Source organism: Caloenas nicobarica, chromosome 8 (genome assembly GCF_036013445.1).
Source record: "Caloenas nicobarica isolate bCalNic1 chromosome 8, bCalNic1.hap1, whole genome shotgun sequence".
In the NCBI taxonomy this organism is placed as follows: domain Eukaryota; kingdom Metazoa; phylum Chordata; class Aves; order Columbiformes; family Columbidae; genus Caloenas; species Caloenas nicobarica.
The window spans coordinates 15,537,190-15,563,908 of NC_088252.1; the positions used below are offsets into that span (position 1 = coordinate 15,537,190).

Here is a 26,719-nt window from a genome sequence, read left to right on the forward strand (position 1 = left end):
AATTATACATGTGCCTGTGATGAAACACTATTAAACAGTAAACCTGTAAGTCTGAGGGGAAAAGGCTCATTTCCAAAAGCATATCAACATGTTTGATAAATAAAGGACCTCAAATACCTGCCTCCTCACAAATAGCATACTTTTACTCCAGCCTGACATTTCTTAGAGTCACTCAAAAGACAGCTCTTCTTGGCCCTTCCTGCCCCAGTCAGGTGAAAGGAAGCATGAGCAGAATAAAAAGTTCCTTATCGAGAGTGGTCGTCATCATTTAAACAAACACCAGGTTTTTGACATGAACAAGAAAGACAAATGAGGCAGGTAAAGAAAAGGAAGGATACACAGGAAGGAAACACATCATGCTGTTAAACCCTCATTCCTGTCTGGTTTAATATTAAACTAAACAATGAGTCCAGCAAACCAGAGTCCATTTTACATCTAGTTTGGACACAGATATTTTGCTCACACAAAAAGACATATATCTGCTTTTTGGAACTGCCAGCCATGCAGCAGCTCCTGTGCCTATGCAGATGGAAAAGCACACAAGCAGCAAATCCAGTCTCCCTGCGCTTTCTCTCCACATCCCACACACCTGCCCTGTGCCCGCACCTCAGGGGCAGAGGGCACTGAGTGCAACTCCACCAACCGAGAGGGCAGCAATGGAAACGAGGTGAGAATGTAGTAAGCGTTCATTGAATCATACCGTATTTCAATGTTGCCGTCTAGGATTTTTCAACCAAATGAATTTAATATCATGAACTGTTAAGAAAGTCTTCAAAAGAAGTTGTTGTTAAACTAATGATCTAGAAAAACCCAATCTAGATACAAAAATAAGTACATAATTTCCCAATTTTATGAACTTTAGAAAATGAGGATGTCACACACTTCTCATGCAGTTCAGTTTCCTAAATTCACAGAAGTCAAACAAAAATTCTACTACTTCTCTATCAAAATAAAACCAGTTAAACTTTGAAGTGTTGAGAAAAAGCTGAGATTTGAGACATTGGCTTCCTTACAGTCTTCATATTTTCCAGGCTCCCCTTTTGCTGTATGCTATCATAAAGGATACAATTAAAGCATACAAACTAAGCAAGACTAGAAGTTAAAGCATATATCTTCCTGGAAGGAGATTAAGTATCTTAATTATTCAAGGACCTCATCAGAAAAAAATAATAATGTAAATTTCCATAGCTCTAGAAAGGCAGATCTTGTGAATATTAGCACCACTGCTGCTCAGAAGTCTGCAAATGACCTCCCTTCACTTGTCCCAAAAGACATTTCTCCCTCTCCTGCTCTCTCCTTCTCTCACATACACAAATATATATCATTCTTATTAGAGTGTGCTAGCCTTAGCAAAACCTTATGGTCTCCCATGGTCTCATGTAGAAAGAGGATGACAACAGTAATATACATTCCTATTCCTACGAGACAAGCTACTAACTTTGTTCCTACAGCTGAACAAGTTTGGGATCAAGAGGAGGGCAATAAGAATTACAGTGTTTACCTTTTTCCAAAATTTTATTTCCTTAACGTTTTCTGGTAACTTTCAGTTGTAGTAGACACAAAGGAACACACTCTGAAACCACAGTTAATTGACAAAAGAGGATGAAAAAGTCTAAATAATAGATGTATTGACTTGGGATCAATTCTTGGTCCCCTTTCTCAGCTATGACTCAGGATATGACCAAAATACTCATTATGGCAGAAGGAGAGTCTTTTGACAAGAAGTGCTGCTAAAAAAGCATTTGTGAGTTTCCTTATCTTCAGGTCAGCATACCCAAATCACCTTGCTGCCAGTACAGTCAAAGACCTACCTCTGAATTACTCATTTTCTTCTAAGCAAATGCACAGCTACATTCTGTGTGCAAAAGTCTGACCTATTTCCTGAAAGAAGCGATAGTGGGAAAATGCATCAGAAATCCATACAAAATAATACAATAAACAGAAGCAGCATGCCACAAATCTCACCTGTGGTGCTTTCCTCAAGCTGGGCTCTATATGCTCAGAGGCATGAGGATCTATGTGTGGAACATCAGCTTTCAATACAGAAAATAATTTTCTACTTCTCATTCTTGCAGAAAAACAATCTTGAAAATGTGAAGAAAACACAACCAGAAGGTTCAGATGTGAATCATTCCAAATGCATTACTTACTAAAAATCAGAGGGTTTTAAAGACAATGTGATTTTGAGGTCCCAATGAAGATTTGTTTTAAGCAATTTATTCTCAATATAGTGCTAGTGATTTTAATAAACATTACTATTAGAAGAGCTATCTATTTGATGTGATAGCAATCAAATTGCCCAGTCCAGACACCTTCGTAATGACAGCTATTTGCTCTAACACGAACAGTAGAATGAAACCTGCTCCCTGAAGCCCTTTCTGCATTATAGACACCTCAATCAATTCTGGTGGGAAGAAGCCTCTTTATTTACAGCAGCTCAATGAAAACACAATTTTAGTCATCAAGTCTATTATTCACTGAATGTTCCTGTAAATCACATTTCTATAGTGAGTACATGTTTCAGTGCTCATCATGTTACAATTCTGTTGCTGGGATTCCAGACACAAAACTGCTGGTAATGAGGAGATTTTCCCAAAATTACATGAAATTACATCTTCTCTTTTGTGCACGTCCACCAGAGAAGGACAGAACTCAACAGACAGATGGAGACTCAAATTCAATTTTACATATACTAATTAAAAAAGAAGTTTATTTTTTTATTTTATTCTGGTTAAAAATACTATTATCATCTACTTTCCTCACCCCTTTCCTGGAGAGAAGGCATGATAGAAGGTAATAAAAGGAACAGCTGATCCTGGGTCATGATTCACACATCCAGAGGCATGTTGCGAGTCGAAGTAGCCAGTGTTTGATGCTGGCATTGGGATTTGGCTTCAGTTCCTTCAGCTCCGTATTAGGAGAACTAAAGGCCAATAGCAGACAAGTCCCTGCAAGCATCATCTTATGGAGGTCTTCTCCCCATCAGCTCCACCCAGCAGGTTTTACCATAGAATAGACTGAGGTAGAATTGTGGAATAACTGCCACATATAATGATACTCAGCATCTTGTAATCAGTCACACATGCACAAAGAATTGTTCAGATAGAATAAATGTTTCCCATATGTAAGGAACCCCATGTAATACAATCAACAACATATATAGGAATAAGAGAGCACACTACTGTAGCTGGCTTCAGGGACTGTAGAGGCCTGACTAGTACAGACTGACAAGTGGCTTCCAGTCCCTGTCGTGATAAATCTGTGAACATGCACATACTTCATCACTAGAAGACATCTCAGCATGATCTCTTCAGAGAGGAAGTCAATGACAAACTCCTAAAGTGTGGCAGGAGGGTAACACGCTGCCAGTATAGACTGCTTTGGTCATGACTCCTGATGAAAATGCAGATGATTTTTCTTGACACGACATAAATAAGATCAGAGCAAAACATTATGTCACAGGTGAATTAATGCCTCCATGTAACACACTCATAGCCTATCAGACACAGCCTGGAACAATTAAGTTCATGTAATGTGCCTCAGTTCTGCATTTTTATCTGAACTTCTGATTTAGCTAACAGACTTTCCAAAAACAAATTATAGGCAGACAAGACCTTGCTGATTATAGATGTGCAGATGCTGAAAAGCAATTCTTATTCCAGCTAAAGTTGTTATTACTGCAGAATCCAAATGTTTCATCTTCATTTGCCTTCTCCTATCACTAAGTAGATCCTAATTACTCTTAGCCACAACGAAGTTACACTGCCAACCCTTGAAAGATATTACCATCCTAAATCATTATGTCTTCCTTAAGAAGACCTTAAAAAACACACTAGGTGTATAAAATACTAGAAAGCAATCTACAGTTGCGAAGTTCCCATTAGGAGCATTAGCTCTGTCCATAACTATGGTCAGATGATCCTAAAATAAAACAACTTTTGAAATCCTGTTCTTGATGAGCATGACAATCTCAGAAATCCTGCATGAAAAGTTGCTCCCTGTCTGAAAGAAAGGAAAAGAGGAAGGAAAGGGAAGAAAGAAAGGAAGAAAGAGAAGGAGAGAGACAGGGGAAAGAGAGGGAGGGAGAAAGAGAGGGAGACCCTGATCCACAAAGTCCTTATTTTTGTGTCAGCCAGCAGCTACATGAAGAGCATACCTGCTAGGACATGTTTTGCAAAGAAGTTTAACACAACGTTTTTCCTTCTCTCTTCTACTCCTAGAGAATAAAGTTTGACAGATTTATTATGGCAATTCTACATATATTGCAACTTCACTAATGATGTGAACATTTAAGTCGCACTCACAGGCGGCCCGGGGGATTCCTAGAGAAACTGGCAATGTTTACTCGCTTCTTGCGACCCCTACTTCAGAAAGCTGAAGGCAAAAGGAAGGAGCGGGCGTCCCACGCCCAGCCCTGGCAGCCTGCGCTGCGCTGGCAGTCACCCTCCCCCGAAGTTACACAGCTCCCTGGTGCTGGCTCTGCGCTGCCATGCCCAGCGCCGGGACACACCGTCCTGCCCGTCACCCGCCCTGCGCAGCCCCTCGCTGCCGCTGGAGCCCCGGGGACCGGCCGCCTGCGCACCGGCAGCGGGCGGGGCGGCTCCCGTGCCGGCGGCCGGGGAAGGGGCTGTAGGGAAGGGCGGGGGAAGTGGGAGGGAGACGGGTCAGAGGGGTCTGTCCCGGGAGATGGGTGGGGAGAGACAGCGGGCGAGCTGGGCTGTGCTGCAACGCCCCTGCTATAAATGGAGGGGCCGCGCAGCGGAGCGGGAGGAGCGGTGCGGCCGGGAAGGGAGAGCGCGGGGAACCCAGCCCAGCCGAGCCCGGTGCGGTGCCAGCGCCGTCGGGGCTGAGCCGCCCGCCCCAGCCGGGCTGCGGCCGCTCCGCGCCCGGCCCTTCGCGGAGCCAGGTAAGGCGCGTCCCTCCGGCTGCCGCGGGCTGGGGCGGTGGCTTCCGCGGGCGCGGGGCGGCCCCTGCGCGCCCGGCCGGCTGCCGTGCCGCTTCTCCCTTTGCCCTCGGGAACACGCTGCCTGGCCTCGGAGCACGGCCGGCGCTTGTGGTTTGTGCTGCAGGCTCCTGCTGAATTCTTACTTTGTTAGATCAAGTTGGCTGAGGAAGGCTCCGTGCCGGACAAAACGCAGGCACGGAAGCCCTGCTCCCTGGCTTGCCCTTTGAAGCCCGCTCGCTAAGCCCATATCACATATTTACTTTGGAGACAGCTAAATGCCCTCCAGACTCCCAGCCACATCGTGTGCTTAAGCTCTCATGTCTTGTCAGCAGCTGGAAGATAAAGCAAAGGCAGCCTGTGACAGCAGGCACAGCACCGGGAGCAGGAACATCTCTCCAGCAAGGCTCTCCCCAGCAGCCTGCAAGAGGCAGCCCAGTTATCCCAAGTCAAGATCAGATGTTAAACTCATGATGTAAATTAATTTAAAAACAAACCAACCAACCACTGAAAGTGATGCTGATTATTTTTTAGACTTTGAGCAAAGAGCTTACACCAGTTAGCAACTAGTATTGATTTCATCAAAATTGTGTAGCATACATGCTCCATAAGCACACTTATGCCTTTTCTACAGGAAAAAAAAAAAAAAAAAAATCGAGTGACCTGCAGCCAGAGATTAAATTTTAGTTACTAAAAGTTTAAAATGCTTTATCTTTTTTTTTTTTCCTCCCCCTCTCCATCAGCCAGCTCCTAAACTTAGCTTTGACTGTCAAAAATGAAACTGAACTAGGGTTCTTCAACATGTTCAGGTGAAATCCTGTAACATATTTACTGTCCTCCCACATTGCATACACTAAAACACTTAAAATGCTGTCACTTATTTACAGGCACACAAGCCCTGTATTTTTCTGAGCAAATCAACTCACATATCAGTACCTAGATAAGTAAATCAAATCACAATGTGTACAAGCAATAAATTTGCAGGATTCAGTTATGCCCATTCCTATATTTCTGCAAACCCCCTAGAATTAATGAGATGTATGGCAGTGACAGCAGGATTCTGTCCAGAGCAGCCAACAGTTCACTGTAAATTTCCATCACTTCCGTAAGTTTCGATTGTGTTGTATAGCATGGAACAGGCTACTAAATGGGCCCAGTGAACTTACTGACCTCAAAAAGGGATGAAGAGGGATTTGGTTTGTGGGGTTTTTTGGTGGTGGGTTTTGTGTTGGTTTGAGGTGGTGGTTGTTGTTTTATTGGGGGGGGGGATGTTCGGTTGGTTTTGGTTTCTTGTTGGGATTTGGGGGGTTGTCGTTTTGGTTTTTTTTTTTTTTTGACCAGGGAAGGGGGATAGGGGGCTGTTCTTATCTTTTCACTTGCATGAACCCACACCACCAACATGATTAGACTTTTGGCTGAGTGGGAGTGAGCGGGGCCTGAAGCAGGTAATTACAATGGTGATGTAGATAAGCTTTTAGCTCTGTTTTACTGTCAGATGAATGTTTCACGCTCCTGACTATGGCAGTCCATTTTGCTTGTTGTCACCATAATCTTTTAAATTACAGCATCTTCCAAAAATATGAAGTGCTTACAAGTTAAACTTTACTGATGTATTAAGAATTTTTACGATATGCCTTTCCAGCAGAAACATGGAATTTCTGTACACCTTTCCTCTCTACAGCTTGAGCTACATAGCAGACAAAAATCAGTTATGACTTTAGAGTCCTCCTTAGTTCATGTTGCTAAACTGAGAAAGTGTAGTCCTATTTGATTAAGAGAGGGAAGTCACATTTATCATTAAATTTGAGTACAGTTGATTTCATTCTCCCTATACTTTTGTCAAAGTGGTAGATTGATTCTAGGTAGGTCTAGGTAGGTTAATTCTTAGCCTGGAGAGCAGCAGTGGGCCAGTTTCCGATGGTGTGAGACATCCTGCCTTCCTGCTCAGAAACAGCACCTTGCTTGGGTTGGACTGTGTGTGCAAACTGCAGCTGGAAGTTACTGGTTTAAAAGGCAGTAAATACCAGCCTGAAATGTCAGTATCCACAGCACGGCCAAAGTGAGGAGTGCGGTACGTTTGGGTTTAAAATGTCACAACTCTACAACCTGCTTTTTACAGTCCACTTAGAACAAAAAGATGCATGATTTGTATTTGTGTTACCTGCTGAATGGATAATATCTTTAACTGTCTTAAATATCTGAAAATGTATCTCCTTTCTTTTTGCTGTTCATAAGTACTATAAAACCAGAAGCTGGAAGTAAATATGGTGATTTATTTACACTTTCTGGAAAAATTCTGTTGAAATGTATGGACTGTGTTTGCAGACATATGTCTGCCTATGCAGATGTGTCAGAGTTAATTCCCATTAATTTTTTTTTTTCAGATAATGAGCACTTACTGCATTTACCTACACTCCTAAGTTTTCTGCACTGTGGTAGTTTTTTTGTGCTGTATTTGTTAAAGGAACACATTTAGGTAGTCCTTTTCTCTGGCACTGCCTATGGTTCCTTACTACAGTTCCAGTAATTAATATGGCAGCTTGAAGTTCCATGAACTAAAAACTTTCATTACGCTGTCCTGCTTAAACTCTTGTTTATGCAAAAGTGTAGTATCAGTTGAAAGTGTTTTAAGCAGTCACAAGTTACTCTAATTTGCTCACTACCTCTCCTTTCTCTCTGAACCTTCTTGAGGTCCAGAAACTACTAGTCTCACCAGGAGTATTTGTAATCTCTCCTGTAGCTACTGCTGCTAAAATTTTAGGGTGCCTAATAACACTGTGAGAAGCATCCAGTTGTTTCTGTGTGGCTGGCAAAAATCTCTGTTCTCCACACTTCAAGTCTCCTTTGCTGCCTTGGTGAGTTCATAGAGGATCACATTCTGCCTCGAGTTTGATAGAGAACATGGGATATTTATGCATTATTTTAATCAAATACTATGTCTGAATCACATTTCATGGGTAATCTTGTCCTTTTTTTAGTTGAATTTAATGGTTATCTTCCAGGAGACACCTCAACAAGAGGAGAAATAGACTAAAATTTAATTCAGATATGTCATGCCTAAAGCTGAGTTGGGGAAAACAGGTTATCAAGATTCGTCAGCATATGAATAGATTCACTTGTGCAGTCTATTGACACGCCAGAGAAAGTGGCCAAAGACAGGGGAAGGTAGTGAGCAGCAAAGCAAAATAAACCCCTCACCTATTTGTGACAGGAGTACTGGCAACCCAGCAACGTATCTCCTCTGGCACCCAAATGGCCACAAAAATGATCAGAGATATGGAACAGCTCTGCTGTGAGGACAGGCTGAGAGTTGGGGTTGTTCAGCCTGGAAAAGAGAAGGCTCTGGGGAGACCTTATTGCAGCTTTTCGGTACTTCAAAGGGCCATATGAGAAAGATGGGGACAGACTTTTTAGCAGGGCCTGTTACAATAAGACAAAGGGTAACGGTGTTAAACTACAGGAGGGGAGATTCAGGCTGGACATGAGGAAGAGTTTTTTTTACACTGATGGTGATGAAACGCTGGCCCAGGCTGCCCAGGGAGGTGGTGGATGCCCCATCCCTGGAGACATCCCAGGCCAGGCTGGACAGGGCTCTGAGCAACCTGGTCTGGGTGAAGATGTCCCTGCTCATAGCAGGGGGTTGGACTAGATGAGCTATGAAGGTCCCTTCCAATCCAAACTATTCTATGATTCTACTAACATCAAGAGGGGTCTGAAAGTTTAAACAAAATTTCCACAGTTGTTTCCTTAGATATAACTAAGGGACTTGGGCAGTTAAGTGAAACTGCACAGGTTGAGCAAAGGAGATTACTTACTTGATGGGTAATAGGATGAGACCTGTGCCAACAAATGACAGAGCAGAGAAGAAAAAGGGAAGTGAAATAAACTGGCCTCACAGTTAATCTGGATTGAAATGCTAGTTAAAGAGTAATTACACATCAGACCTCTTGCAAATTCTTAGATCCATTGATTTGAAACCATCGTTTCTGTCCAGAAAGAGGAGGGTAATCTCAGAATCCATTCGGAGTTGCAAGTCTGGTAAGATTTAAGAGTTTACAGCTGCGAGGTCTAGGTCGGGTACAGCCTGGCCACTACGGCCCACGGCAGTCTGCTTGTATCGTAGGCTCTACTGCACATGTAGCTAAACCTCTAGCCTTTGGGTAATCTTGTTTCAGGTTTTAAGCTTTATCTAGCTTAGTGCCAATATTTGTGCCTCATGCTCTCAGCTGAGCAACAATTGCATCAGAAGTGCAGTGGTTCAGATGTTGTGTTTTACCATATGTTCCTCTCAAATATTAGTTAACAATTTTGCAGTATTTTTGGATAGCAGTTCTGATTTTTGGACAATTTGTCCTAGGGGAGACTGTGGTATTTTTAAGAAGTTAGCCTCCGCATTGTTAGGGTCAGGTTTGAGAACTTACGTAAGAGAAAATTGCAGAACATCACAAAGAAAGTTTTAGCAATCTCATGGAATTCTGAGGAGAAAAATGGAAGATGTGGATCATTTTTGAAGAGAGGGAAAGTAGAGGGAAGACTAAGTTTTTTTCTTTTCACTATTTTAGGATTAGTTTCCAATATGCTGACAGGAATAAACAGGTTGCTATTGCTGAGAATGGAACCCCAACTACTTACCAAGACATGACGCATACAGGTTCTACTCCAGAATGTTACTGTTTTCCAGGTGAATAAGAGAGCAGTTCTGGAGTTAAAATTTTATGCAAAGTTAAAATTTTGGCATATATACACAAGGTGAGTTCAAGTACATCAGAGAGTTTTGAGTAGGTGACAAGATTTACTCTTAGAGCTTAAAGGTATTATAGACCTCATGTATGAGGCGCAAATGCTGCAGCCTGCTGATCAGAAAGTCTCCAGCAGAGCTTTCTTATATACAGCTGCTATTGCACAGAAAGTTGCTAATCACAATATCATTTTCTGTCTCCTTGTTCTGGCCCTAAAAACCCTGCAGTGAAAAGCAAGCCAGTAAACTTTTGCTAACCACAGTATTTCTTCTAATTCTCTTTCCATCAACAATTTGTCTCCTAAGATCACTTTCACCAATAGACAGTCATTGTACTAAGAGCATTCATGCCATGTTCTGTACCATCTTCTAAAACTTATCCTTTGCCAAAATAAAAAGGCAGATGACACAGGTTCTTCTGGAGTGCATTTTTGAACGTTTTAGTTATCTTGACTGTAAGTCCTAATAGCTGTGGTTGTTTGAGACAAAGCACATATGAAATAGAATGGCTGGTCTAATCATTTATGGCCCTCACATAAAGAATGGATTACGCTAAAATTACTTTGAGCTTTCAAGTGAATTGCAACTAAGGGTAGGAAAATATCGTGCTCCAAATAGCATGCTGTTAGTATTCTGTGTTGCACCATCATCTGAAAGAAGTACAGATTTTGGGCTGTCAGGTGTCTTTTACAATTTTCATTCAATTTGTTTTTTGCTTGATAGCAAAACTGTCCAGGTATCCGCTATATAACAACGCTAACTAGAATGCTTGGTTACTATTTGGGGTGTTTATCTCCTTTTATTGTAGCTGAGTAGCATTTCTCTTATAGGCACAGAAAATGGGTAATAACTGAAGACAACCTCACAGCAGGAAAGTGAGATCAAATTGGGAATGCATCAGTGAGTGGCATGATTGAAGACAAGACAAGAAACAGGCTACAGCAAAAGGTAACTGGCATTATCTAAAGAAACTAGCACTGAATTTGGGCAAGGTCAATATTTGGACAGTATTTCACTATTTTAGATGAAAGCTGTAATTAGAGTTATGGCCGGAACAAAGAATGATTTAACCAAACACCTAATTTCAGCTAATTCACCTATTCCTTTCTTCTAGGTTATTCAAGTTTTTCAGTTACTGATAGATTGTTGGCTAGTGGAATCTAATAATCAGTAGAGGAAGTATAGGAACAGAAAATAAAGCAGTATTCCTGAGTCCCCTCAGTTTTCTGAAAATTGAGAGGGATTCACTGAAACAGAGCACTGTGCATCAGCATTTCTAGCTCAGAGGGACCCATGCAAATAGTAAAACATTCCAGAAAACCACTGAACAGCTGTACTTTTGTGTTGGGGGGCTTATGCAAGGGAGAAAAATGTACTAGTTGACTTCCCTAAAAAATGTTCTGTTGGCAGTTATCCTCTATTTAACCCTGCTTTAGCATCAGCACAGCCTGGCCAGACCCTTTGCTTCTCTTTGATTAACCCATTAGGACCTCACTAGTCCAATTGACTTGTACAAAAATCGTAGATACATTGCTTGTCTTCATATTTGGCTACTCGCATTTTCTTCTAGTCTTCATAATGATCTGCCCTTAACAGAAGTTTTGTGCAAGGGAAAGCACAATTGACCTCTATGTTTTCCATGTTATACTTACTAACAGTTACAATGATACTAACTTCCCCTGGGTTTAGTTGCATTACCATTTTAAAAGATTATTTTGGTCTGAATAAACTCTTGTACTTTACCAGTTACTCCTACTGTTTTCTTTCCTTTCTGCCTTTGGTTCCCTTTTTCTGACCCTAATGAGGTATTCATTAAGAAGCCTCCATGCTGATCCTTTGCTTTTAATCTTTTAACTTTTCCCTCCAGGCTGTTCCTAACATTCTCATTTAAGGAAGAGAAGGCTTTTCTAAGGCGTATTGCCGTTGTGTGAGATTTTTCCCACTGTACGGATATCTAAATTAATTATATAAAAGGAAAGTAATCAAGTGTGTCAATCAGACACAGTGAAACAAATCCTATTACGTATTGCTGATTTGTGACACATGGGAGACAAAGCTTGCCCTGAACAAAGGTGTTGAAATCCAACACTATTTCCTTCCACAGAAATCCACAATACACTTGCTTTTGCTTCTCCAGTGAGACAGACACTATTTTTTCAATGTGAAGTTAGAACAAAAAAAAACAAAAACCAAACCAAAACAAAACAAAGTTCAATGTGAGGTTTGTTTTCCTCAGAGCTGTAACACTTTCACTAGCAGGAAGTTACATGGAAATCACTATCCATGGTATTGGAAACATAGCGATAATCTTCCACATTAGTTAGTTTAGTTAATGTGACAAAGTTTAGAGATACCTGTATGTCTGTGTTCACACAGATATGCTGCATCTGCATGTGTGCTTGTTTTTCAGTTAATGTTTTCATTAGTCAAAGTAAAAGCTTCTATCGGTCACTTTAACCACATTAGTGATCGGTAAGAAACAGGGATGTGATTTGTTAGAGGTTTTCAGAGAGGAAGTCCTTTTAGATATCAATGTGCAACATGAACTACTCCCAGCCAACTTGTCTAATTTCCATTAGATTAGAAAGTGGAACACCTCTGTTTGACAGAGATCTCTCAATTTCTGGAGTATAAGCAGAGAATTTTACATGTTTCTTCTCTCTCCCACTTTTTGACAGATTAGTTGCATTGCAGATTAAAAAATAAAAAAACCCCACACAACTGTAATGCTCTGCACAATGCACTTCTAAAGCTTGTTATTTATTAGTTTACACTTGCCTTCTATGTTTGCAGAGGGAAAAAAGTAAAAATAAAAAGCACATCCCGCAGAAGAGACTGCATATTATGCCTATAGAGCTCGCTCTCATCATGGCTCCACCCTGGTGATTTAGCTTAATGGCAGGAAAATGTCCTTTTGAAGATGACTGTATAGGTAAGGTCTCACATCAGAATGTTTCCATGCATGTCAAAATGTTACTGATTTGCTGCACATCTTGGAACAAATATATGTATGTAAGCTCTCCTATGGCACCTTTCTTAGTGTTTTACAAGAAAATGCAGGAAGGCAGCTCCTTGTACTAGAGAAGTAGAAGTAATGTTATCTTGCAGAGTTCATTGCTCATCATATCTCACCTTTAACTAAGGAAAGTTGTTCAGGAGCTGAAGTTGCATACATAATTTTTGGCTTTGCATCTTCTAGCTTAGCAGAAAAAGAGTAACACGGCTGTGGGAGAGGAGGCAAACGGCACTGTGGTCTCTGAATAAACTAAACTACCAGGCCAAAGCAAGGAAGCATCTGTTTGGACTAATCTGAAATTCCACAAAGAAGCCCTATCACCTCCCATCTTTTTAGACAAAGTTATCAGCTGTGACCCCTACTCTTTCCTCCTGCAAACATCTTTGCCTAGAGGAAGCAACAGAAGTCTAATTAAAACATTGCTTTTGGTAGTTTTATACTAGGAGCACCACTGATTTTGAGTTACATCTTTCACAGTAAAGCCGTAAAACAAAAAAATGCCAAAGAACTTGCACGTAGATTCAGAAAAAATCCTTCTCTTAGAGAAGTAGGTGATTTGCTTCATGAGGAAACAGTTGTGGCTTTGACCTTTCCATTCCATTTTCTATTGTGATCTCTATCAGTGGCAGAAGATTGACAGTGACTGCATATTGTTGGCATGGCACACGTGCATTAACCACTTCAGAACATTACCATTTCTAATTCAGGTGCACGAAATCCCATTTTCTGCTAAGTTATCAGCCACCATTAATATGACGAAGAGTTTAAACTTATGCAAATTTTACTTGTTTTTACCGATGGGCTGGTAAGTGTATATGCAGTATATGGACTTTCACAGGGCAGATGGTAATAACCCTCTTACAGCCAGTCCTAATCTGGATATACCCCTTTTTTTTCTGCTTCACTATAATAATACTTATTTTCTATCTGTTAATGACACATGTCATTTTTCTTATTTCAACATTAACAGAATTTGAGAGACAATTTATCTTTTAACACATTTTTTTTCTCCCTGGACCAAAAAGCAGAAGAGGCCCAGATTTTGAGAGACACTATGTTTCGTTTCAAACACATTACATTGCAGTACAGCTACCCATAATAAACCGAACGATAAAGCCATTTACCTTTCTCATTAGCTCATCTCAATAAAAGCTGGGCGGGGCGAGAATCTTCACCATAGGAAGCAGAGGAGTCTGGAGAAGGGAGCTGTGGACCTGTTGCTTCCTCACAGCTGCCCGTGGGAGTAGCACCATGTCCCTGTAGAAAAACAATCTGTGTTGCAGAAATTGCTCTGGCCAACGACCGTGTTAAATGATGCACATTTCTAATATTTTAGGCTTCAAATTAAAACACAACATGTTAGAGTTTTAAATACTGCAAAAAACTGTGGGGAAGAGCCAATACATACACATGTCCTCTCATGTCCTGGAGTCAGCAATAGACTAAGTCTGTGAGCAGGGAATCCCCATGAGACACTAATATTTTTGGGGCTCAGTTGTACAAGCCATAGTCTATGTGAGCGATTGTTAGTCTCAAGGGCCCAAAACATTATTTAGATCACAACAGCGGTCATCAGATGATGAATCCTGTAATGCAAATAATCACCTCTAAAGAGGCAAAGATTTCATTTGACCCTCTAAAAGAAAGATTTATGTAGCACTCCTAAGGTTACTAAGCCTTCATTACTTTCTGCTGTATAAAAATAATGTACATAAGCTATGAGTTTTCATGGCATGTTTTAACAAAAGAGGGGCTAACGCTTCCTTTTCTACCAACACTGGTGCACCTGATTCATTAAAACCTTTATGTTTGGACTCCTTAGCACAGCCCAGCCTTCTTTCCTTTACCTATCCAAAATATTTCTGTCTGCATCTTCATTATTGCCCATGCCCTTAATATCACACTGTTTTGAAAAGTCACTATTCACACACCACCAAAAGAGCAATAATCTCCATGAGATATTTCCTGCATTTGCCTGATTTCATCTGTAGTGACCTCAGGAGTTGCATCATCCCCTCCAGTGGGGGAAGGTTTCCAAAAGTTTGGCTGAGTTTCAGGAGCTTTGTAAAATCTATGTGATAAAAACACGTAGTAACTATGTGCTTTTCTAAGTTAGCAAAAGCAATTTCATCTTACAACAGTCTGTGCCTTTTGCAGCAGCACCCTAAAGCATCATCCTTTCAGATATTTCAGGTAACAGAAATGCATCATTTCTGCTACAGGATCTTCGATACTTGTAGACTCCAGACTTTCCTGTTTTCAAGAAATTGGAAAGATAAAAAGCTCACAGTGGGACAATGTTCCATTGAAAGGCTAACCCCAGCATTGCTACAAGGCAAGTTTCTTGATGCCTCAGTGAAACTAGAGAAAGAGCAAGCGGCTGAAGTACAGACAAGTCAGCCAGTTTGCTCACAGAATGAGACCATGCCAAGAAGAGAAATCCAGAAAACTTGCCTTTCCTTGAGCACTGGAGATGATCTCATTTTGATAATCACATTGACACCTTTTCAATAGCTCTGACTTTCAAAGTGGGCATAAAAAACTTAAGATCCTCAGAGTTCTGTAAAGGGTGTTTATGTTCAGGTACTGTTTCTTCTTGTCAGAGCCAGTTCTGACCTCAGCAATTTTTGGCACAATTAGGACCTCCAAGTTGCATCTAGAGCTGAAACTATTGTCTTTATTAATTCAGATATTGCTAAAAGCCAGCAAAGCAACAAGCTAATTGCCTAGATGACTCTCTGTGCTGCTCAGAACATCGTCTCTTGCAGTATAAGAGACTCTGTGTTGCATTTGGAGTAGTTTGTGGAAGTAGCCTTGATTCCCCCAAAAAGGCCACTCCCAGGTGACAGCTACCTTCTGCTGGACCAGTGAAGCCATTGACTAATACTGACAAGATCTGGACAGTGAAACTAAGAAATCTTTAAGTGTCGAATACACAAAGACTTTCACTCCAGCAAGAAATAAGAATGACCAGGGACCGATGATACTCAAAACAGCATGGAAAATGTCATGTAACCCCTTACTAAGCTTGACAACACAGTAATACAACACAGTATTTCCCCTATGAGCTGGGAAAGAAGAACAGTTGTTATTGCTGTTTTCATATACTTACATAGGCACCTACAAGCTTCAGTGAAGACGACCACACAACCTTAAATACAGATTGATAGGTGTATGAAATATTCAGTAGGTCAAATTGTGATTTTATATATGATCTGAAAGGAGGTAAGATACCTCACACGGTGTATCTGGTCTCTGTTCTGTTAGAAGAGGGCACAATAAGGGCTTTCAGCAGTGCTTTTTATTTCAGTTAGGTTTTTTTCTTTCTTGCCTCTCCACAGCCTCTTTAATATCAGGCTGAAATATAGACCTAGATCAAGCATAGAATTAATGTAAATTCCCTTACTCAGGTTGGAGGAGGTCACAGTAGAAGCTTATGGTTCATTCCCGTTGGAAATAATGGTGCCAATAGAAATTTTAGGTGTGTGGTTAAGTGCACATCCAGGTAGGATGTGCACTGCTGTGTAATTAAAAAAACTTTAATAAAACTTCTTATTCCATGGAACGGAGCTATCAGAATAGAAACTTAAAATTCATCAAGTTATTTCACTCGCACTTAACAAACCTAAATTTGATTTCTGTCTTTTATTAAAAACGATCACATGGGGCACACTATATTTTATATAGGCAATTCCAGCTGCAATAAAGGAAATGTGTTAATCCATTCATTTACTATCACTCAGAGAAAGTAACTGTGCAGCATGTAACCTTTCACAGTTCAAACTAATCTCACTTTTATTCGTTCTGGGACTTGATGGCTTAATTCTTGTTAACTGTTGACTCTTTTGGGTACTCTAAATACTCTAAAGATAATACATAACCAGGCATCAAACCTGAAGTTACGAATGTGCAGTAAGCTGTATATTAATAATAAAACAGTACTTCATGTTGTGTTGCCTTCTTTTCATGTCAATGCTGAAAACCCTAGAAATTCTGGTCCTACCTTGATCTGAAATAGATTTGTTTTTCTTTCCTAGTATCTAATGTGCAGTAAGTGGCATTGTGAGCTATATGAGGAGATGACATGTCCCTGAGAAGCAGACTTCAGGTTAGCCTGCTGATTATTGATCATTTTTATTTCCTAGGAGGGCACCAATCTTCCTTTTTGGTAAAGCAAATGGCCAAAACAGAGGTGTAAAAATGCGTGCTGGATTGATGGTGATAGTTAATGTACTCATTTCAAAGTCTTAATATGTCTAAGTGTCTTCAGCCTCTTTTAGAAAAAGAGGCAATTCTTTACCCTGTAGTATAAACAAGAAGAGTGACTGCCTCCTGCTATAACACTTAACTTTTCATATTTAAAAACTAATTCAGCTATAGGTTTAATAACCTAGATAAGGAAAATCTTCATTCTTGCCAAGACAGCACAACTGAGGTGACTGAGACAAAGATATATCACACGAAGATTCACCTTTCGGACATCTTTTCTGAAGCTTAGTCTTTTGCTGTTTAGTTTTAGAAGTACTGAACTAGGAGTATGGAGCTAGAGATATATTTTACTTTATTTAATTATCTTTTCAGTTTTAAGTTACTGATGTGCAAATAATTTGATCTTCATCTCTCTTGAGGATATATATAATACCTGAGACATATTGAGCACCAGGGAGTTTGCAACACATTTGTGCCACCTTGGTCAAAGAAAGAAAACAGATTGCTCTGATGGATAAACATGAAAGAAGGAGACCAGAAAATTATGTGAAAAATCTAAGATATCTGGAGTATTGGGTACACTCTCAAGCCAGAACCAGTGCTCTCTAAAACCACCACCTCGCTGATCTTCCCCAAGAGATTAGATAAACACACTGCATCATGAAAATTGTTAATCCTTCAGTGTTTTGAGTCCAGTTCTACGTTTTTTGGACCCAAGAATGTTTTTCCTCCCCTTAACAGCAGAGAAAACAAAATTATGTGTGTATAGAGGAAAAGCCCCCAGAAAACAATATTTACTTCTAAACCCAAACCGGGAGGATCAAAAAAAAGAAACCTACAAGCTAAAATACTGAACTTACTCTCAAGTGAAAGATTTTTGGCTAACTGTAAAGAGTACTCTGTGGGTCAATCAGTCAAACTTTTATACCGAAAAAAACCAAACCAAACCAAAACAAAAAACCCCCACGAAAACCAAAAATCCACACCACGTGATTGCCACGCTAGCATTCACTAAACAATTAAGTTCTAGTGAGGTTGAGAAACTCTAGTGAAGTTGAGCAATCCTTCCTTGGTGCTAACATCTGCAAGTAAAATTTTATAGCAATATGTACATCAAGATTTCCCAACTTCTGGAGAAAACAAAAAACAATCCCCCCCCCCCCCAAAAAAAAAAAAAAAACAACAAACAAAATAAACAAACAAACCACCCACACAACATAAAACACCCCACACAAAACCCCCACATGTAAACAAGGAGGGAATTCGTAGAGTTAATTTTGGCTAAAGAGCTAAGTAGCATGAAGAAATATTTCCAATATTTCTGGACTCTGTAAGTAAAATGAGAGTATAACGAAAAATTAGTCCAAACTTTCACTGCTGCTGCAACTGCTAGATTTATAACTGTGACATTAGTTCAATGTAGGCTGTTAAAAAGAGGATGCAGAAAATTTGTCTCATATTACACTACAGTATTATTAAGCATTTAATGTCCAAAAAAATACTTGGAAGATTTTATTCATCACTCCACAGCCCCATAAATCAATGTTTTAGCCATGGCCTTTCACTTATGCCAATTTTTGCCACATCCATTTCTAACACAAAGTCCTTGAATGTGCAAATGGAAATTAGTTTTCTTTATTCTGCGTTTTAAATCTAGTCAACTGCTTCCTAGTTTTCCATCTCTAGATATCACTTCTATTCTCTATAAACACTCCTATTTTTAGCAGCTTCAAGATATGTCATATGCTTGTACCCAAACATCCCTTAAGTGCAGAGAGATACCATGGCACCGTGTGACCCGTTTGACATAAATACAGGACATGACACTCATTATTTCTACTTATCTAGCACAAGACAATATAGTTAATATCTTTTTTGTTCTACTTGCTCATCTAGTAATTTAAATAAAATAAATATCACTGTAACACTAACGACTGTTCTTCTCCATCTGGATTGAAAGCTGTTTGCCCTTAACTAGCATTAGGGAACTATTTAGGTTAAAAAATAATTTGAAACAGAGTAACATCATCATGTACTGACACTGTCCAAAGGGGTAATGACAAACCTAGGTGTATTAGTAAAAGGCGAGGGCAGAGATAAAAATTGTTAGCAATGCTTACATTTTCAAATTGTGAAATTGTTTACAATTCACGAAATATATATAGCATTTGTGGTCTAAAAATCACCATTTGGATAACAAAAAACGTGTAGGCTCACATTGCCCTTCAGTTTCCACACATTCCTTAAGTAACTTACCAAAAAAAAAATTCTGAAGTGACATTTTCAACAATAATTATCTTTTTCCAAAAAGGAAAATACATGTTTGACTGAAGTTAACCTAGAATTACCTGAAATTACTTTCAAGAATGGCTGATATCTGGAAAAAGAGTTGTACGATTAACAACATGCCAAGTTAGTTTTAAAATAATCTTTTAGTCTAATGAGTAGGTGTCACTATTCTTCCATCTGCATTTTTAAAATAAACTACACATTTAGTCTCCCCTTAAAAATATTCTTTTTAATTTGGCTCAGAAACCTATGTCTTTGAAAAAATAAAATATCAGGATCTTGTTCCATTACTTGAAAAGTGCAAGGATTGGACTGAAGGTCAGCAAAAACTGGAATGTACTAGAGTAAAGGAAATTAGACATAAGCTAGTAGATACTAAAACAGACTTAAAATATTTCACTCTGGTACATTATATTTTACATAAATGCAGAAGTGCAGTGACAGGTATTTTGCCTTATGTTTGTGTCTTAAATCATCTTGAAGGAAGGGGATATTTTGAAAAGTGATGGCACTTGAATATAAAACAAAGCAATTCTCTCGTTTTAAAATAGGAAATATTGACCTCTAGTGGTCGAAATATATACTGCGAGTTAAACTTCAAAGCGATTTAAATCTCACTGTGCTTGATGTGTTACTTTCCTTTTCCTTTATATTTTCCTCCTCACCATCATTCAAAAATCACACACACCCTCAGTTCCACTGTTCAGTCATTCCACAAGCATTGATTTTTCTCAGAGGAAAAAGTCCTTTCATTTGTCCTTTTCTCACATAAATTTTTGACTGAAACTGAGTACAGTTGAAAGATACTTGGGAAGCAAGGGGAAAATTAATGAGAGCAGTCTATGAAAAACAAACAGAAGAGAGATGTTCATTCTTTTCAGAATAAACTATGAAGCCATCATAGAGAAGGACAGAGTCTTTTGAAGTATGCTGGAGGAAGTAAATACAGAGATTCTTACAGAGAAGGTCAGAGTACATAAACAGTTTGCATTTACAAGGTAGCAATAACTGGTCCTCTGCTAGTGCAAAACAAGTAATAAGCAATTTAGAGTTTGATGTTATAGAAGAACCAGATACTAGAAAGATTATATGCAGCTGATTATGCAGCTATAGAGCTATATAGAGCTAGCACAAAGGAAGCGGCCCAGTTCCAACTCTTGCAAGGGGGAGGCACAGAGAATCCATGTATAGGTTAGAGAATTAAAAAGATAAATACTTCAAGATAAAATAAAATTTAAAAAAAAATTAATAAAAAAGGCAAACACACCACAAAATTCATAGCAATTTCAACAGACTGCCAGTTGCTTTATGAAAGACTGACCGCTTGCTCTCTGTTCTTGGTGCTCCTGAACTGATGCACAGATAGTGTTCTGGTCCTGTGCTGCCTATTGCAGTTCTATTTCAGTAATATTTTGATTTGTTATTTACTATGAAGTCAGATGCTGACCTCTGTGGAAGATGGTGGCAGTGATGAGAGGAGTTTGAATTGCATGCCTTTACTTACCCAAGTGTTTGCATTTCTTGCACCCTCCACAATTCACCTATGAAGTCTGGACTAAAAATACTGAGGAAAGCTGTGAGTGGGGAATACAGACTGTTAGAAGGAGGAGCAGAAATAAGAGCTAGGAGAAAGGTGAATTTATGGGTTCACAGTGGTACTGCTCAGGAACTCCCGGAAAGCAGAGAAGATGCTGAAGTAGGCATATGAAGTAGAAGAAATTCTATTCTTTAAGGCAATGAGGATAAGGGGTTTGTTCTGCTGCGTAGGGAAAAAAAAAAAAGGCTATTAAGTGAAGCACATGGAAAGTGGTGTTAGTTTCTCAACAATTAGAAAAAGACAACAGAAGAAATTAGGAAAAGGGAGGAACTAAACTCTCAAGTTGCAGAAAAAAAGCTTATTCCACCAGAAAGAAACATAGCTAATATATTGAACATATTGTTCCAAATATTTTTCAGCCTCTCTTCTCCCTTTGTGATAATTTTCATATAAAAATAGAGTGCATAATCCTCTTAAACATGAAAATATCTTCTCATTTGTGAGAAAAGCAAATAATCTACCTACCATCAGAAGAAAAAACCTCATATTACCTGACAGTGAGGTGACTGAACTGTGGCAGATTGGTCAGCCTGAGTTTATTTAGTCTTTGTCAAAGCAAATGTCAAAACCATTTTTTGTTTAAAATCTGACTCGTGACACCTGCTTACCTATTTATAGCTGATGAAGTTCTCACAGAAAGCCACAATCGGTGCTGTCTTATCTTTCAGTAGGCAAAGTGCTGTTTACCTTGCGTGGGCTCGGCTTTCCTTGTTTCCACAGGCAGTTTAATTAGAACGCACGTTCACCCGACAGAAGCAATGAATGGAGTGGTAAATAATAGTTGGTAGAGCAGTCTGAAGCATTTCATTATCAGTGACTTATTATAATAATTGTAATTAAAAAAGATAAAAGGTCAAACAAGACAGTAACATACAACAGGGGTTTGCTGCTCATCAGATAATTTGCTTGAGATTGATGTTGCCACACTATTCACAGTCCCATAAATTCAATCCTCTTAGAAAAAGCTGCTTGTATATCAGCCTTAAAATGATCTAATTATCATTGTGTTAAGTCATTTGACATCCTTTAAATGAAATTACCAATGTGTACAATTTCAATACTTGCATTTAGCTGGCCAGTGGTTTATCCTGCTCTGGCAGCATAAAGCTCTACCAGCAGTCTGTTTCCATGTAAGGTTTTTAAACAATCTGTTGTACCTTGCACATAGAGGTATCTGCTTTGCATAAAATGTAGATAACCATGATCCTGGGACAAGCTGGTGAACTGTAGCGAGTGAGAACAACAGCAAAATATGACAGCGGTACAGAAAAGAAATCGTTGCCTGTTAGGAGTTCCCAGCACTGCAGCTGCCGTCTCACCGCTCAGCACTGCCATGGGCCCCTGTCTTCCAGAACAAATTGCTTTCTTCTCCCATGTTGAAGTTTTTCCTAACGCTCTAAAATTACAGATGTCCTCAAGGCAGCAGATCTGCCTGAGGCTACCTCTGGAACTTTAAAGTTTCCAGGAAATTTTAAAATTCAGTTTGGGATTAGCAATGCCTTCCTCACTGTGCTTCAGGTGCAAGGTTCTTATGAGGTTCATTCTCACAGCAACATTCAAACTGTTTTCAGATATACCTATGGCAATCCATATCTGTTTGCCCAAAAGCAAAAACATCGTGTTTCTGCTTCCTTTTAATTTACTGAAAATAGTGATGATCCCTTTATTTATTAACTGTAGTCGCTTAGTATAATTTAAAACTGATAACATACCAAACACATCCTTTGCACAGTTCCACTGACTTCAGTGTTACACCAAAACCTTTAATTCCAGATGTGTTACAGTCTTACACAGGTAAACTGGAGTATCATACTGTTTCTTGACCAAATTCCTGATTCTTCATGGGAATTGTTCTGCCCAAACAATCCAAAATAAGCTCAGGGAATTTAATGCCTTAGAGAGCCTGATGCAAGTTTCCAAACTCAATTATTTTTTGTTTTAACACATTTCTGAAAGTGTAATATAATCATTATTACACTTTCTTGAAAGTACATATGCTATGAATTACATCATCTAAAGCTACTACTGGCATGAAAAGGTACAGGCCACCATATGGGTAGAAAAGAGAAATTAAGCAACAAAACAAGAAAATACAGAACACGGAGGGGTGGATGAAGTGACCATGAGAAAGTGCCTCAGCACCAACCACTGCACAGAAACAACCCCATCGAAGGGGGATTATTCACCTTCAGCTACATTTGTCTCAGCCACTGAGCCTGCCAGTCCATACATACAGAGCAGGACACATTTACCAGACAGTACCACAAATTGGTTAATCTAGTCACGGAGAAAGGGCTTGCTCAGCCTTAACTGGGCCTTGATTTAACTTACTGCAAGTCTGACTTGAGGTAGTGATTTTCTTAGTACAGTCTTTGTTATAGTTTCTTACTGCTAAGTTTTGGACTGTAATCTCAGTGAGTAAGTGAGCAACAGCCGTGATAATGAATAGACCGCCCAGCACCAGCATGGAGCTGGTACAAGGCAAACATTGCCAGACCTTGATGCTGCAGAACCTACCACTTATTGTCACATCTCCTTGGGCACTTTCACAACCAAGGGATGAGATAAGAGGATTTCTTTATCTTGAGATCTTTTTATTGTAGTTCTCCCTGTCCTATGGATAGGATGACCTTCCACAGAGCCAAACACCCTGTATTCTCTGATGTGGCACATTTTGAAAGCCAGGGGGTTTTGCTCAGGATGTATCACAGTGCCAAACAACACAAAAAATGAGCAACCACGTCCATAACAACATAGCTCATTATTTCTGAAATGACAGGTATCTTTTTCTGTCTTTTTCTGAATGCATCTCTACTGCCCAAGGTCTTAGGCTGTGTATATTTATCTATATAAAAGTGACTTACATTTATAAGGGGTTTATTTTATTTTTAAAGCCAATGTATTTGACTTCGTCTGTGTTTCAGGCAGCACAGGCTGGGTTTGGCTGACGGTTGTCAGGATCCTGCAGACAGCAATAAACACTACTCTGCAATAATCACTACCTTTTTTTTTTTTTTAAATCTCCACTATTTTTTGGAAGACTGGCTATTTGTAGACTCTGGAAATAATTTAGTATCAAAGTCACTTACAGCATACTATCAGCTTCCTGAAGTTCAAGTCATTATTTTTTTTCCCCTCATTAGTAGTTAGATATCAAGGGAGTGGCTAGGTAACTTCTGAATATTTAAGGTATTTACAGCAAAACAGAACACTATGTTGTGTGTCTTCATTTATGTTAAAAAGCATCTAATGATGTTCAGCCAGTTCCTAACATTCTTACCTCTGCTTTAATCTGCAAAGTCTATATGGAAATAGAGAAAGCACTTAAAAATAGCTTATTTTTGAATTCAAAGACGCTGGCACATTGTGTTAGACACAAAAACTTGTCATTTAACTGAAACTTTTAAACAATTAAATCTGTCGTGAATAATATTTTCTTCCTCTTTCCCCCCAGATGTGAATTTTGTAATTTCTCCCTGAAACTAGGGTACAGCTGAGGAGAACAAGATGGTCCCAAATTACTCTACTGAAGAAACAATTAAAAGAATCCATGTGGACTGTCCTGTTTCAGGCAGGCACAGTTACATCTACATTATGGTTCCAACTGTTTACAGCATCATCTTTATCATAGGCATATTTGGGAACAGCCTGGTTGTTCTTGTCATTTACTGCTACATGAAATTAAAAACAGTAGCCAGCATCTTTCTTCTAAACCTGGCACTGGCTGACTTGTGTTTTTTAATAACTCTGCCGCTCTGGGCAGCCTACACAGCCATGGAGTACCAGTGGCCTTTCGGCAACTGCTTGTGCAAGTTGGCATCGGCGGGGATAAGCTTCAACCTGTATGCCAGCGTGTTCCTCCTCACGTGCCTCAGCATCGACCGGTACCTGGCCATCGTGCATCCCGTCAAGTCCCGCATTCGACGTACCATGTTTGTCGCCAGAATGACTTGCATTGCCATCTGGCTCCTTGCCGGTGTTGCCAGTTTGCCCGTCATCATTCACCGTAATATATTCTTTGCTGAGAACCTGAACATGACAGTCTGCGGTTTTCGGTATGACAACAATAACACAACGCTCCGGGTCGGATTAGGTTTATCCAAAAATTTGCTGGGCTTTTTAATTCCTTTTCTGATCATATTAACAAGCTACACCTTAATTTGGAAGACCCTGAAGAAGGCATATCAAATTCAAAAAAATAAACCCAGAAATGATGATATTTTTAAGATGATTGTGGCAATAGTATTTTTCTTCTTCTTTTCCTGGATTCCTCATCAAGTGTTCACTTTCCTGGATGTATTAATTCAATTACATGTAATAACAGACTGCAAAATCACTGATATTGTGGATACGGCTATGCCCTTCACCATTTGCATCGCTTACTTTAACAATTGTTTGAATCCCTTTTTTTATGTTTTTTTTGGAAAGAACTTTAAAAAGTACTTTCTTCAGCTAATAAAATACATTCCACCAAATGTCAGTGCACATCCAAGCCTAACAACAAAAATGAGCTCTCTCTCATATCGGCCACCAGAAAATATACGCTTGGCCACTAAAAAGACTGCTGGGTCTTTCGACGCAGAGTGATGCACTTTGCAATTCACTGTTTTTGAACAACCCTGTGAATGAAGCAGCAAGAATGACAAAACTCATCTGCAGTCCTGAAAGTCACGACTTGCTGTTCATTGCAGAAACATTAGATCACCTCAGAGAAATCGTACCGTAAAGGTTTAGCAGTCGCCTTTTATTCTACACTGTTGAAGAGGACTGATTGGTGTTCGTTTGGTTTGTCTTTACTGAAAGCAACATAAACGGTGGACAGGCACGTCGGAGTTTCCATCAGCATCCTGCCGTTTACTCAGAACTACAAGAGAAGGGTAGAGTAAGCTCCTAACTGAAGTTCAGAGATCTTTGTAAAGGAAGAGCTTGTATAAATTAGATGAATTAAGAACGACCTGTTTCACATATACGTGAGCTATTCCAAATTTTGTTCAAGGAGTTGATGAAGCTACATTGCTTGTTTTGTTGGTGTTTTTTTTAAATGACACAAATGTCATATCATATTTATAATATATTTTCAAATATATACTATATATATAGAGGCCCAATTTTAAATTCAAATGGAAATTTATGGTCCTTGAAATTGGTCTCATTCTGATTTATGCTACTATTTTTCATTTTTTAAATGGCAATTTTTCCATAATAATATATGCGATAAAATGCAGATTTATTTATTAAATATAGGAGAAATATATTTTTGGATTTATATTCCTACTCATAGATTTCAAACATTGCTTCATAAATGTGCACTTATATCCCAGTGGGTATTTTTATACTGGTTTAAAAAGAAAAAGTACATACACCCCCACAAAAATGGGGTTCATTCAACCTTTTCTCATGATATGCCACATGGATTTTGAAGAATATTACCTATGGAGTGGGTTGACTCCATAGTCTGTGTGACTAAAAGTAAAATTCTGTATTTGAAAACATGAATTTGGGGACAGAGGTGATCAGAAAACTTCAGACTATTTTTGTATAACCAGTGCACTCAGTGAGAGAAATTACCAACTAATCAAATCCTCTCAATTTTCCAAATTCCTGGATGTTTAATAAGCTTATGTTCTGATAAGCAAAAATGTGACAATGCTTATATTACAGGTTAAGTAATAATGCTTTTAGTCACATCACAAAACATCTGAGACCAAACTTTACTCTTGGCTTTTACAGAGTTTCTGTCCATTTATACAAAACTAAAGCCTAGACTATTTGCTCCCTATATAATCTTTTTGTATGGAACCAATTCAAATCTATGCTAGCATAAATCAGAACAAAAGTCTGGCTCGAACTCTCTGTATAAATGAGAGGGGAAAGGTGATAAGCACTCTACGAAGTTTCAACTAATGATTTCCTCATATGTCCTTTTTA

General features: G+C 39.3%; 1 protein-coding gene across 5 annotated transcripts; it reads left to right on the forward strand.

The window, feature by feature from the left end:
• The first annotated feature begins 4,782 nt into the window (after window positions 1–4,782).
• AGTR1 (angiotensin II receptor type 1) lies at window positions 4,783–26,719 on the forward strand. Of its 5 annotated transcripts, XM_065640144.1 has the most exons (5): window positions 4,783–4,906; window positions 10,511–10,628; window positions 12,474–12,612; window positions 16,734–16,804; window positions 24,278–26,719. In XM_065640144.1, exons 4-5 carry the CDS (start codon window positions 16,781–16,783, stop codon window positions 25,376–25,378), a joined length of 1,125 nt encoding a protein of 374 aa, XP_065496216.1. In that variant the 5' UTR covers window positions 4,783–4,906; window positions 10,511–10,628; window positions 12,474–12,612; window positions 16,734–16,780; the 3' UTR covers window positions 25,379–26,719. The 5 variants fall into 5 exon arrangements, with proteins under 5 accessions (XP_065496216.1, XP_065496217.1, XP_065496218.1 ...); XM_065640145.1 differs by lacking the exon at window positions 16,734–16,804 and having other exon boundaries at window positions 24,246–26,719; XM_065640146.1 differs by lacking the exon at window positions 16,734–16,804.

What these genes read in the sequence shown, in the direction of transcription:
- AGTR1 (XM_065640144.1), top strand. Translation starts at nt 16,781, where the DNA reads ATGTCCCTGAGAAGCAGACTTCAG. An exon ending in CCCTGAGAAGCAGACTTCAG is followed by an intron (nt 16,805 to 24,277) that starts GTTAGCCTGCTG and finishes CCCTGAAACTAG; the next exon opens with GGTACAGCTGAGGAGAACAA.